The 14845-nt window shown below is 41.5% G+C and overlaps 1 protein-coding gene across 1 annotated transcript; it reads right to left on the reverse strand.

The window, feature by feature from the left end:
• Positions 1-396: 396 nt before the first annotated feature.
• Positions 397-14271, reverse strand: GALR1 (galanin receptor 1). Its single transcript, XM_068147765.1, has 3 exons — positions 13585-14271; positions 7040-7105; positions 397-3276 (listed from the first exon to the last, which is right to left on the reverse strand). Exons 1-3 carry the CDS (start codon positions 14269-14271, stop codon positions 2959-2961), a joined length of 1071 nt encoding a protein of 356 aa, XP_068003866.1. The 3' UTR covers positions 397-2958.
• Between the last annotated feature and the right edge of the window lie 574 nt (positions 14272-14845).

A 14845-nucleotide genomic window follows, 5' to 3' on the forward strand; every position in this document is an offset into this window, starting at 1 on the left:
TAATTGCTGCCAAGGAGCTTGGAAGCGGGTGTTCAGGTGCAAGGGCTCATTAGTGCCTGTTCCTGATTTTTTTCCCCAAATTAGCCATTTTTGTGGCACAACAGCTTCCTCTCCAACTGTCCAGCTGCTCAAGGGTTAGACACAGCTCACACTCACAACCTGTGTCAACAGCAGAGTATGTAAAAGTCATGCGATAGATACCGATCAACAGGAGAGGGATTTAGGCAGGACACTGAGCCTTGGAGTGTTAGCTTCTCCTCGAGGTTTCCCTAAAAATGGAGGTGGAAGTTTTACTGATACTCACTAGGAACCAGGTAGGGCCTTTCTAAATAGTTCTTAGTGCAGTCCCATTCCTTGTGCTTAAAATTTCAAATGGGTGCAGACCCATTTCGGGGTTTCAAACTGTGTACAATTAAGAACAAAAAGCCTTTTTGAGACAAAAAAACCTCAGTGTGTTAACTTTATGCAATTACATATTTACAATGTAATTTTTTTTCTAATTCAAAGTAATAAAATCACAAGCAATCTTTTAAAAGGAAAAAAAAAAAGTAATTTTCAAAGCTGTAGAATCTCCTAAAATGTCATCAGTTCAGCTGAAGTCTGATCATGCTTTAATAATCCGAATGATTAGTGGGTGATGAGGATTTGAAAACTCGAAACAACTTCAGTGCTGTTCTGAGATGTGTTTTCTAACCTCAGTACTAACCCAGAAAATGGTTACCTGCACAGACCAACCCTTCTTCTGCAGCTGAGCTTTTTTTCCCCCATATATTTTGTGTTCCTAGTAATATCATCAAACTGTCTCTTCATATGAAAGAATGAACACAAACACCATGTCTTACCACAGCATGTCTTCAATACTATTTTACTGAATCCAAACATACAATACTGACACAGAGATGTAGACAGTTTTATACAAGCTAACTCTCACTGGCTGATGTGGTTCCATTCTATTTAGCATCTTCAAAGAACCAGACGAGGGTGCAGGAGTCTCTCAGCAAGTTTGCACACGATGCCAAACTCAGGGGAGTGGTGGATATGCTGGAGAGAAGGGCTACCTTTCAAGGGGCCCTTGAAAATCTAGAAAAATGGAAGCAGCAGCTATCGGACCCATGGAGTTCAACAAAGCTAGAAGCAAAGTCCTGAAACTTGGACTGGAAGTCAGTGCAATGCTGCAGAAAAGGACACAATAGAGCTTGTTAAGCAGAAATTAAATATGAGTCAGCAGTGTGCCCTTGCAGCAATACATCACGGTAATACCGGGCCGTGTTAGCAAGAATCAGCCATCGGGTCAAAGGAATCCATTAGTCTACTCAGTGCTCATGAGGCCACATCTGAAACATGCTGATCAGTTTTGAACAAGGCAGTTTACGAGAGGGATGGAGACACCGGAGGAAGGCCAGTGGAAGGCCACTAAACTGGAAGGGCTGGTGGAGCAAAACAGACGAGGAGAGAGGGAGAGTAAAACATTGTTTCAGAGGAGAAGGCTGTGAGGAAATTTAATTGCCATCTTAAGTTATGTTTTAATTAGTCAGAGAGAAGTCATAAGCACACAGTGAAAGGACAGAAGGCAACAATCACAAGATATATCAAGAGAAATCCCAACTGGGCATAAAAAAAGGTAGTGACATAATTAGGCACTGGATCAGGTTGCCCTCAAAAAATTTTTGAATTGCCATGCTTAGAACTTTTAAGAAATTGCCTAGACAAGGAAGCAACCCAAGTCTGAGGGTAGCTCTGCCTCAAGAGGATGTCTGGAGGTTCTGTCAACTTCATGTACTCTATAACTTTATGAGTCATTGGCAAAAAAAGATAAAATCATATCTTACTGCAACTAACAATGATGTTCTCAAAGGACTGAGTGCCTTCTGATACTTATTTAGTGGTTTACCACTTGAAGGCATATTAAGTACTTTTATAAAATGGCTGAAACTAATCTTATGTAAGAATTGGCAGAATTGGATCCCTTACCTTACATACTTTGCACTTATTTCAATGCATCCTTCTGAATTTTTCCAATTTAGAGCCACACAGTATCAAGCCCCTCCTACAATTTTTTAAAGGAATGCTAATTTTAAACACTTTAGAATTGCCCAGAGTTGGTTTATGGAACACAATATTTTAAAACATGTGTATATATTGCACATTTAAAACCATATCTCCATCTCAAAGTCTATAAATTTAACAAAACATACACATACACATACATGCAATGCTTGAAGAAAAGCATCCCTCGCCAGACACAAATCCTCAGTTTGGAACAACTACATGCAGACCATAAACCAAACTTATATAACACTCACAAAAGTTCTGTGTATACAGTAAGGCAGGCATACAAAATGGAAAAAAGTCCCTTATTACTCAGCATGTTACATTAAAAAGACAGCTAAACAGGTAAAATTAGCATTTCCTTTCTAAAGTAATTGCCTCAAGTTGTACATGGGTTATTTCAACCCTACAACAGAGCCCATCTTTACTTTAAAAAAGCAAAAACTTGGTGTTGTCAAAACTGTCTGAATAGAGTTTTCCCCTCTGAAATCATCGTACTACAGCATTTATTGTCTGCAAGACAGAAAATTTAGCTGTTTCTTCACTTCAGTGGAGTAAGACAACAGAAAGTTACTTGTTCATACCAACATTTCTTTCTCATATATTTGCATGTTTGCACACTGTATGCTTAATGAGTAAGAATGCAGACATATCATCTCCAACATTTTTTTTTCTCAAGCACATTTCCAAGGTCCAAGAGCTTCATTTGACAAAGCTACCTAAGAGGCAAAGGATTAGCCCAGTTGTCTTTCATGCCAGTTTCACAAACTTAGGCTACAAACACAACCTCAGTACAGAAAATACCAATTAGCTTTATCAAGATAAACCCAGGATAAAGCTCGTTGTGCTTTGTTTTCTAGGTGTTTGGTTCACACAAATGAAGAGCCACCATACAGGATTTTCCAAAGTTCACACATGTGTACAGTTGGTAGACGGTGGTGTATCTATCCGACTTTTATTTTCCTTTGCATCATTCAGAGGTGACTCATTACCTATCTGGCATTTGAAGACTTGTTTGTAGGCCTTCCTAAAATTTTCAGAGAGAAATGCATATATAATCGGGTTCACTGAAGAATTGCTGTAAGCCAGGCAGTGTGCAGTTACTCTGAAGAGGAAGGAGGCTTGAGTCAGTGGGAAAACTCCAAATTCCACCCAGAGATGAATCACGTGATGCGGCAGCCAGGAGATGCCAAAAACCACCACCACCACCAACACAGTCTGTGCTGTCTGGGACAGGGAAAGGAAAACACAGATGTCTGGTGAGCACTTAAAGAATCAGTTTTAAATTTGCTTCAAAACCACTTTCTTTTTGGGGGGTGTGTGTGTGTGTGTGGAAGGTAGACTGAGAGAGAGCACAATTTGGAATATTTATGACTGATCTTACTCCATTACCTGTGTGGGATTTATTTTGCATAGCGAATTACCGCAAGGAGAACCTTAGCCGTGAAAATGCCACCATAAAAGACAAATGTGGAACCTTGCTCAAAGGTTAAAGAGTGATGCTCCTAATTCCCCACCCAAGAGGCTAGCCTTTTCTCAGGTGGACATAAGCTGGATGTAAAATGAGGATAACATGGGCCTTTGGGAAATTTCGTCCAGCTCTAATGGTCTATATTTTGGTACAGTGCACAACAACTGTTGAACAAAATTCCAAGAGAGATCTATTATACATGAAGACAGTTTGTGGAAGAGCTTAGAACAGCCAGATGAACATGTTGGTCAAGCATCTACAAAAGGAACAGGTTTGGGTTTTTTTTAAAGTCTCTCCTTTAAACATAAAACTTCCCCAGGGGGAGTCATACAGCAACATTCTGGGATACAACTAGGGATAAGAAGAGAACAGTAATGAGCTTGAAATTTCTGGTGATTGTGTACTGTCAAAAACAATGTGGAAATCAAAGCTTACCACCAAACCCTGAATTTAGAAAAATGAAACACAAAATAACCTCAGTATTGCCTCCTGACTCCACTTTCATTAGTAAGGAGAGGAAGGGCCATCAAGTTCAGTAGATCCATCCAGAGAGCAGAGAGCTGCAGTATCTGTCAGTGCAGACCTTTCAGATGCCAAAGGTACTCTGTACAGTGGATTCTGACTGTTTTCTTTATCCTTTACTTACTTCAGAAACAGCAGTTAGTGCTTTGCAGCAGTTCAGCTAATTAATATCTACTCCATTAATAAATACCTCTTTCAACTAAATTACTCTCCCAATAAAAGCCTAATATTAATGTCAAAGCATGTTATGGGCCATTATCATTACTATATTAACACTCTATTAACACTTAAGGCTCTTCACAGGCAAAACTAACCCAGAGGCCACAGGCTGCTGATGCTGAATACTGCAGCACAGAGAACTTCTAGACTTTCTACTAGTCTATGGACCTTAGTCTACACTTCTTGAACTGACCAATACTCAGTTGTAGTTCAGACTGACCTACCTCATATCATAACGTGACTTGCAGAAAAAAAAGAGAGTTCAATTTCTGTGGCAACAGGTCAAATAAACTTATGACAGATACGACTGTTGGTTGGCAAAATCTCACAACAAAAAACAAAGGACATTATATCTGTAGTAAATATAGCATTTTTTTAATATCCTCTACTGCTGCTCCTCTACTTAGCCCTAGGGAGTTTAAGTCAGTTGCCACTAATAAACAGCCACACAAGTATTTTCTCATTCAGGTCTCACCAGTATAATACATGCTAAGAGGGAAGTACAAATTAAGAGCAGCTCTTTTATGAGGCCTTCAATGTGTAAATATTCCAATTGAAAACAGATTGTCTGGGTATCACATGAACAATTATTTCAAAAGAGGCATAATATTTCAGTTTGCTCAAAATTATAAAACCAAAATACACCAGAGAGAGACCACTGATTTTCAACAGCCTGTAGAGATACACTGGCTGACTAGTCTATTTTCATTGGTGCCCAGTGACAGGACAAGGAACAACAGATACAAGCCAGAATACAGTAGGTTCTACCTCAACACAGAGAGACACTTTTTTATTCTAAGGCTGACGGAGCACTGGAGCAGGCTGACCAGAGAGGTTGTGGAGTCTCCTTCTCTGGAGACTTTCAAAACCCGCCTGGATGGGTTCCTATGTGGCCTGCCCTAGGTGGTTCTGCTTTGGCAAGGGTGTTAGACTCGATGATCTTTCAAGATCCCTTCCAGCCCTTAAAATTCTGTGATTCTGTTATTTGATATCTGCAGGATAAGGAATTTTGCATTAGGAACCCTCACACCATTTGGTTTATCCCATTAATCCTCCTAAACCTAACTTCAGAGATTACCTTTCCAAAATCATCACTATGCCTTGAAACCTTGGTAACACTAAGAGAAAACAAAGTTGCTTTGAAAAACATGAGTTAGGCCTTAAGGCAGAGAAACATATTTTCTAAGGTGAAAAAAAAAAAGTCGTGGGCTGCTTTTTTCCCCCCCTCCTTTGGTTACTGAACCCTTACACGTGTGAGCAGTCTTGAGCGTATTTGTAATGCTTTTCCCTGAAGCTATGAAAGTTACTTCTTAACCACATCTGACTCTAACTTGCAATTAAAAAAAAAAAAAAAAAGGTTAATTTTTAGAGGATATGGACAGGTATTTCCAGATTGAGAATAATTTAGATGAGTAGAGATGGCAACATACAGAATATCTTATCTCTGACCTTGAAGACATTACGTGCAGAAGTATGTAAGTTTTTTACAGAATCAGCACAATTTTTTTTTTAATTCTAGGAATTAAAATCTATCAACTACAGAAAATAGAGAATGCATGAATGGCAGGTTATTTATTCCCTGTTGAGTCCATGTATATCTCATTTACACTGCAGACAGTCTGCATGCCCATATGGTAATAATGATCAGATCAAATGAAGAGCTATAGCCTAAGGGGTTTTTCTGACTCCACATTCATAAACTGAGAAGTTAGAATAGAATAGAATAGAATAGAATAGAATAGAATAGAATAGAATAGAATAGAATAGAATAGACCAGACCAGACCAGACCAGACCAGACCAGGTTGGAAGAGACCTTCAAGATCATCGCATCCAACCTATCATCCAACACCACCTAATCAACTAACCCATGTAACCAAGCACCCTGTCAAGTCTCCTCCTGAACACCTCCAGTGAGGGCGACTCCACCACCTCCCCGGGCAGTCCATTCCAATGGGCAATCACTCTCTCTGTGTAAAACTTCCTCCTGACCTCCAGCCTGAACTTCCCCTGGTGCAGCCTGAGACTGTGTCCTCTTGTTCTGGTGCTGGCTGCCTGGGAGAAGAGACCAACCTCTGCCTGTTTACAACCCCCCTTCAGGTAGTTGTAGAGAGCAATAAGGTCACCCCTGAGTCTCCTCCTCTCCAGGCTAAGCAGCCCCAGCTCCCTCAGTCTCTCCTCATAGGGCTTGTGTTCCAAGCCCCTCACTAACTTCGTTGCCCTTCTCTGGACTTGTTCCGGCAAGTCAACATCCTTCCTAAACTGAGAGGCCCAGAACTGGACACAGTAAAATTTGAGGCTGTTTCTGCCCGGTTAGTCAAATAAATACCATGGTCAACTCTGCCCTAAAATAAGAACCATATTATATTAACTGAAAAATGCAATATTTAAATGTTTTTTAAAATCAGCTAGCTTAATAAATAAATAAATAAAAATTTACATATTAGGAAAAAATACCTGTGAGGAAAAAACAAACCAAAACAAACACTCATACACAAAAACCCATTAAATATTACAGACAGGTTGTCTCTCTGTGTGTAAATTTCAGATGCTTTCAAGTTCAAAACATGAAGATCTCAGGTGCACTGCAGTGGAAAGTTCAGATGAAGAAAAAATAAAATTCCAATCCTGTTCAGTTCAGAAAGACACCAAATAAATCATTAAATATTTCATTCCCTTTTTCCATTACATTTTTGGTAATAAGAAATGTAAAAACAAATTCAGTTAACCATAAAACTAAAATAAAAACAAATAAGATACTTGTAACCAAAGTAATCTACCTTTTTCTTGGATGCTTCTGACTTCTTTGACATGTTTCTCAACTTCTTATGCAAATGATTAAGAACCTGAAAAAGATTAATTTGCATCTTGTATTTCATCACGTCCTAAAATTGAATCCCATGTGTTTTAGCTTATTCTCTCCAGTGCTGCAGGAGTTGCTTACAGACATTGCTGATCCAATTTATGCTTTTCAGAAGTGAACAACATAAAATCCAAAGGAATTACACATCTGTACCCATGTGATTTAACAAATATGAAGCAGACCACAACTGCATTCTTCTACAAAAATGCAGACATATTCCATAACAAATACATATTGCAAATGAACAACACAACAAGTGGAAACCTATTATGCACTTAGAATTAGCAACCATTCTTCTTCCATAAAAATGTCACTGCTTGTTAATTTAGAATGACCTTTACTGCATGTAACATAAAAAGTGTATGTTTTGAGTCAGAGTTTTTCTGAGTCACCTGTATAATTTGCTTTCTTCAGCTAGATGTTTCGTTAATATAATCAGGATACTGGTGCTATTTGATCTTTGAATGAAGCTTAGGCCTTCAAAAGTAATTTATACTAAGATGTATCTCACATGAGGCATGACCTTTGCTAACACTTTGGTGATAGTTGGCCATGTACCTTTCACAATTAATTCTTTTAAATGTCTCAAAAAGGCTCATCATCCACATTTCCACACAATTGTTTACACATAAGATGTTGGATAGTGAATGCAGAGGGGTGCATGCTTATGTCTGCAGTCATTATTAACTGAAGCTAATAGATTCATATGAGGTAGGCACAGGAGGAGTGGAATCTGGTGTTCAGCTGAGTATGTTTACCAATTTGTAAAACATACAGAATTAAAAAACAAACCAAAACAACAAACAACAAAAATGATGCTCAGTTAAACTCTAGGGTTTAATTAAAAATGGCAAGAGGGACTTTTTAGAGGGTGTCAGAGATTAGAGCACAGGTGGTTGGTGATGATGTTAGGTTTCACTTTACATAGCTCTAAAATACACTGAGAATGTTCCCATAGGTAAGATCATCTGGAATTAATAGGTGAGATCATCCAGAATTAGAAAAAAAGTGGGGTTTAGGGAACGTAACAATACATTTTAAGGCTTATAAGGAGACTTCTTGGGCTGGGGAAGAGTGTATAAATTGAACAACAATTCAACATCCAGGGATGTTTTCTCTGCTTTAAGACACACAGCTAACCACTACCAGGACAGACACCAAGCTAGAAGACCTCTAGACCTGACCCCTTTGCTTGATCCCACTCTGGCACTGGATTCTTAGAAACATACATAATGAATTAAAAGAAAGAAGATGGTATTTCTGAATAACCGTAGCTCATCAGTGATTCCACTTTTAATGTATCTGCTCCTAGCCACCAGTGAACCACAATGATCAAAATAAAAATTACTTGTAACCACTTAGCATTGAAAGTGTTTACCTGTGCATTAACATGTTTGTACATAAAAGACTCAGACCTTCATGTACTCCTTGTTCTGAACCACTATCCAGGCTGTTACCAAGGCTAACCTGGGCTCAGGAAAAGCCAAACGGAAATAAACAAGTTTTCTCACAGAAGGCAATGTTTTGGACCTTCTTTTTTTATCCAGGATGAAGCAGACCAGAAGGAAAGGACTGAAGGCCCCTTGAAGTCCAGCAGAAGAATATTTTGATGGCCCTCTGGTTTACACATTCCTTATCTGCCTGATGTCACCATGTAGAACAGCTGAATTACTTAATCCATGGGTAGAAAAAAAAAAGCAAAATAAAAAAGGAAGTGTGGGAGAAATACAGTGAAGTTCATTTCCCATCACTGCTGCTTCACCTGTTGTGGCCCTTCACAAAACTTACAGTGATGGCTTGTTTCTACTGCTGCTTTGAAAATCACCTGCCACCCAGAGACTGTTATACACTGCCCTTTTCCCTCACAGTTCAAAACTAAGCTCTGAATAGAAATCAGAACTGAAAATTCTTCTTTTACAGTTACAAACATATTTTCTTGTTTGCCCCCTGAAGTTTTTAGCACATTTTTTGCATTTCATCTCTGCCGGGAGAAGGGTGCAGTACAGTAAAACATTAAGTCAGAAAAAAAATAAAGTTTGAGAGGGATTTGAAGGTTTAGATGATAATCTTCCAATGAATCCCTCTCAATTTCCTCTCTTTCAGATTATATATGTATTTCATATAAAAGTCTCCGCAGTGAAATTGTGCTGGGTCTACACAGCAGCATACTAGATGGTATGCAAACCAGCAGCAAGAGGAAAAGGTAGAATTTTATTATCTGTCAACAGCAGTGCAACAGCACTCAGAGAATGCTATGGAGGAATATGAAGAGCCATATTTATGCACAAACACTACAAGACAAATAAAAGACACTTCTCCTCGCTGTCCTGTGCAAATTAAGTGTTCTCTGGGCCAATGACACCCACAGCCTCTGACACCCACAGTCACTTTGCCTGAATAAATAATAATTCAATATATGCCCCTTAATTTGTCTGAGGTTGTATATCTAGAGTCTTTTAAAACTAATAGATTTGCTTGCACATTTTTATCTCATGCAATGAAATACCCACCCTGCTAAAAATTAGGTCACAGCCTGTTCTCAGAAAGTGTGATCTTTTTTTAAAAAACATCAGCTCTGGGGAAAAATTAACTCTTTACAAGAAACTTTTATAGTCCTGGTTTCCATGTACCTGTTGATCAGACATCTTACTTGGTTCTCAAGGAATCATAGAATCAATAAGGTTGGAAGAGACCTCAAAGATCATCAAGTCCAACCTGTCACCCAAGACCTCATCTGTTTTGTCAAAATGAGGATGGGGTGCTGCAGGAAGAAAACTATGCTGTAGTGAAAGAGGGTGTAAGGAGACTGGGAAGATCACAGAAGTACAAGAAGTTCCAGTCTGGTCCAGAGTGCATTATCACAACTACCACCAATGGCACACAGAGGCCATGGATTGTGTCTGCAGACTATACGTTTCTGTTTGTTTTTCTTCACCGCCCCCACCCCCCCTGCATCTGTTTCAAAAACTACATTCAAGATGGTTTGAGAGCCAAGGGAAAAAATGGCTTAAACCTTCTGTACCCACACATAAATCTACCAAACAAAAACTTAATTCTACACTGTTGCACAACATATTTTTGGTCTGGCTGTGTATAACCATTCCACTGATTAGACCTCCACTATCCACCACTGAAAATCACACAGCAGGAAAGCCTGCCCAAGGTCATTTTCTAATAAGAATGAACTGCTTGTTTAACAGAGCCATAATGTGAGCAATACATTCTGAACTATCTTTTATAGTATGAACCTGATTTCAATTCAAATGCCTCTGCCTGCAATATATTTTTTAAAGTAACACTGCTACTTCTATTCTCACAACCTATCCTTCACCCTCTTTGGTTTAATAGTGTGTCACTAATGTGTCATACTCTTTAGGTTTTCTTTTTGTTTTAGTTTAATAACATTTTCCCTCACTGCTCAGCAAAATTTAGATGTAATGTCTTAAGCCAAGAACCATATAAGCTTGTATTTTGTGTTGAGGTTTCTACTTTTCATGGCATACTTTTAAGCAAGTCCATAAATCATACTTGACTTCCATGAATTCAGAATGTTCAGAATGATAGATAACAATGGAAACATTCTTCAGGCAAGAAATATTTCATTTTAAAAAGCTGTTAACGTTATACATCTATAAAAGGAAAAGTTTGCTAATGATTTTTGGTGTCCAACATAAAGGTTTGATTAAAGGAGGCATCATAATTGGGTACTCAAAAGCAGAGGCAACTCAGTTGTCAAACCACACTACCACAGCAGCTGTCAATTGCAAGAAGCTTGTTAGGACTAATTTATTACTTTGCCCTTTAAGAACACAGCAGTGAGTAAACATTATAGCAGTGCTACAAAACACCTGCAGTCAGTATCAGAAAGATGCAGCAAGTAACATGAAAAGCAAGTATGCAGCACTGTAACTCAACTAATATCTACATAATCACTGCTCCTCTGTAGTAAGGTCATTTTAAGAGTAGATATGTGAGCCAACAACAGCTGGTTGTGATTTCTTGACTATGCATTCCCTGTAAGTTGTGTCTCCTTCATGAGTACATGCTACGAGACCTCTTCTCCCTATAGCTGCTCTGATGTTAAACAGCTGAGTGCAAACAGACTCTCCTTAAAAGACAAAGGATTATGGAGACTCTCTGCCTTCTTTATTGACTTCTTTTTTCACAAAACTAGGGAAATATCATTCCTTCTGATATTTTCACTCCTCTGTCGAAGTTGGTTGAAACTGAACCAAAGTTATTTGTGGAAGAGAAATGGGCAGCTGTATGCACAGGACACAGAGCACAATCTCATAAATCTCTGCCTTAAGAACACATTACATGAGATCTCCAGTTCTGATTCTGTGGGAGGATGCTGTTTCCAAATACCCACCACTATTTCAGAACTTCCGTAGGTTGTAACAGTATTGGTATACACCAGGGAAAATACAAATCTCCCTCAACGTAATTTAAGAGAGAGTGAGAAAGATAAAGACAGCTCTGTATTAGAGTGCCTAAAATATCAGACTTTCAAAACTGAAAGTTCAGTTTTAAGCTGCTTGTAAAAGAAACAGAATTGCTTTAAAGGAGTCTGGAAAAAAAGCAATCTATCACAGTATCACAGTATGATCTATTCAAATGGAGAATGAGTCTCCTTCGTCTTAATCTACTATATCAGAAGAGTGAACTATTTAGCTGATCCACAGTTGATGAAAGCCAGTGAAGTACATAAGAAACGAATGTGGTTAGTTTTATTACACTTCTGAGGCTATTGCTCAGCAGTGATCCTCTAGCCCTGTGTGCATTCAGAAACCAAAATACTTGCTGCACTTCATAGTCCTTTAGAAACTTCAACATAAGATCACATTGACCACTTTGCTTGAGACCTGTGGAAGTAGCAATGGCTTTGACAAATCCCTCTCCCTCACCCAGCTCCATGTGCCAAAATATCGCAGTTGAAGATTGGCCAGTGGATACCAATGAGGGTGGGAATGAGCCTTTGCACTGCAAGGTACCTCAAATAGACTTGTACCGGTGGGAATATCAGGTATCTCCTAGGTATCTCCTGGAACTCAGGTTGGATCTTCCAGCCTGGCACTGTGGCACACCAAGTTGTACATACAAGCTCAAAACATACCGCCACACAAGGGTTAGATCCTAGCCTGGCAATAATTTAAGAACTAGATTGTAGTTGTAACCTGGAGCGGCCCTGAGTTTACAAAATGTTCCTGGGCACATATCTCACATAGGATTGCTTGATTGGTCTGGGCTTTTGTAGTTTGTTTAGGGATTGCTTGGGGGGGGGTTGTTGCTGGGGTTTTGTGTGTTTGTTTTTTTGGGGGGGTGTTTTTGGTGGTTTTGGGGTTTTTTTTTGGGGGGGTGGGGGAGAGGGGAATTAATCTACACTCTGATAATCTATGGCTATAGCAAGTTTCATCCTTTTCACAGTTCTGTCATATTCACTACTGCAGATGAAATACCAGTGTATTCACCCAGGGAATATAAAATTAGTCGTTCAAATTAAATACTTAAATTGCATCTATTGAACTTGCCAGTTAAAGAACTGACCTCTGAACAATTAAGAAGTCCTTATTTGCAAGAGCAGACCTATCCTCTCAAATGTAAATTACTGTGTAAGGAGAAACCCTGGCACATAAACGAGGGGATTTCTGCCTAACTCAGCAGGCAGCAAACGGTGCTCCAGATCCTGTCCAGCAGCAAGCAGTGGACCCTGTGCTGAAGGCTGCAATTAACATTCACAGGAAACTATGACAGTTTGCCTGAGCACAAAAGTCTTTAAATACCGTTATTCAGGCATCCTTAGTACTTTTTTCCTGACGAGATCCACTGCTCCCTAGCACCACCTACCCTGACTGAAGTCAGAGATACATTTCCCATCCACTTCAACCCTGGAAGACAAGGCTCACAAGGACCAGGCAGCATAATGCATCTCTTGCTCTTAGCATGCTAACCAGACCAGACCAAACTGGGGAATTTGAGTCATTTCTAAGTGTGCTGCATTTTAAAGAATGCAGCCCAAAGAATGCAGCCCAAATAATGCAGCCCAAATAACTTGTTGTGGTGTCAGACTTTAACTCCTCATACAGCACTGCAAGAAAATGAGGTAGTTATGTTGACAGAGAAAGCAGCAAAGTACTGAGGCTTCTTAGCACTTCACAAACAAGATGTGGCAGAGGAACCTCAATTATTACCAGAACATCCACCCTCTCTGCCCCATGCAATCCTTGTCCCAAACTGTGTTACACACAAACACACACACATGTCCCGAGTCATCCCTCAACTATGAAACCTGCCCTCTCCCTTTGCACCACAAACTCACCCCTGCCACATTGCCCCCTGACCTGTCATGTTTCTTCACGTGCCCAGGGATTGCAACATAGCTCATGGACATCTGTCACCACTGTCCCATCCCACCCCACCCCCCGTTTTACATATCCTTTACCACCACCTGCTTTGCCCCACCTTGGCATAGCAGAAGGAGATTAGTAGCAGTGGGAGTAGATATCCGAAGACAAACGTGCAAACCACATAGACCTTCTTGTGGCGTGGGTTGGGCCAGTGCTCCCAGCAAAAGGTCTGGTTGCTGGCCTCGCGGTGGAAGAGGTGCTGGTGGTGAGCTACAGGTGAGGCCATGGCGAAGGACAGTGCCCAGATGAGCCCTACACCCAGCAGCGCATTGCGGGAAACGCGCAAGGCTGAGGAGCGTCGGGAGTGCACGATGGCCACATAGCGGTCCACGGACATGGCCGAGAGTGTGAAGATGCTCACCAACATGGAGACGGTGAAGAAGTAGTGGATAAATTTGCATATGAAGGCACCCAGCACCCAGGTCGGGAGGACGTAGACCGTGGACTGGAAGGGGATGCAGAAGAGCAGGTAGGCCAGGTCAGCAATGCTCAGGTTGAGGATGAAGATGTTAGTGGTGCTGCGGCGCTTGCCTGGCTTGCTCCTCGCCAGCACTGTGATCACCAGAGAGTTGCCCAGCACCCCCAGGGTGAAGATCAGGCCAAAGACGACCAAGGTGATGAAGTTCTCGATGCCGATGCCAAAGAGAGGCTTTCCCTCCGCGTCCGGCAGCCTGGAGAGGTTGAAGTCCCCGCGCGGCAGCTCTGTCCCAGCCTGGGACAGGTTGAAAACCGCCGTCTCCATCCTTCGTTTTGCTGTCTGCCAAAGTTTCTGCGGGCAGAAAACGGAGCTGCTGCTGCCCCGCACAGCCGTGAGGCAAGGGCGGCAGAGACGGGCGGCAGAGACAGGCGGGAGGGTGGGGGACGGTATCGCCGCACAGTGCCCTGCCGCTGGCGGGGGCGCAGCCTGCGCGGGCGGGCGCGGAGGCTGCGCGGCAGCCCCGGCTGCCCTTAGCAAGCAGCGCGCTCCGCCCGCCTGGCCGCGGGGCCGGGCGCCCCCGCCGCCGGGGGAGGTGCTCCGGCCGCGCACCCCACTCTGCGCCCGGGTCCGCCCCACGGAGCGGCGGAGCCTCCGCGTCTTCCCACGCTGGCAACTGCTGCTTCTCCGCTAGACGGAGCTCCCCTCTGGGAAACGAGTAGTGGGAGATTTCCCCCCTCCTTTTATTCTCCTCGTCTCTTTCGCCTCCGGCCTGACGATCCGCGGACAGGGTACGGAACGTAGCCGGCCGACCCTGGCCTCAGTCCCCACCTCAGAAAACTTCTTTCTGGTTTTTGCCGTCACTCCCAGGGAGGCTCAAGAAGTCGCGTCTTCCAACGGT

The sequence above is a fragment of the Melanerpes formicivorus genome, unplaced genomic scaffold (assembly GCF_026170545.1).
Source record: "Melanerpes formicivorus ecotype bairdi unplaced genomic scaffold, bMelFor1.0.p_v2 SCAF_15, whole genome shotgun sequence".
NCBI lineage: Eukaryota > Metazoa > Chordata > Aves > Piciformes > Picidae > Melanerpes > Melanerpes formicivorus.

Coding starts and splice junctions, on each gene's coding strand:
- GALR1 (XM_068147765.1), bottom strand. CDS start 14,271: ATGGAGACGGCGGTTTTCAACCTGTCCCAGGCTGGGACAGAGCTGCCG. Junction 7,106..13,584: donor TCTCCTTCTGCTATGCCAAG/GTGGGGCAAAGC, acceptor AATCTTTTTCAG/GTTCTTAATCATTTGCATAA. Junction 3,277..7,039: donor CAGAAGCATCCAAGAAAAAG/GTAGATTACTTT, acceptor TCCCTGTCCCAG/ACAGCACAGACTGTGTTGGT.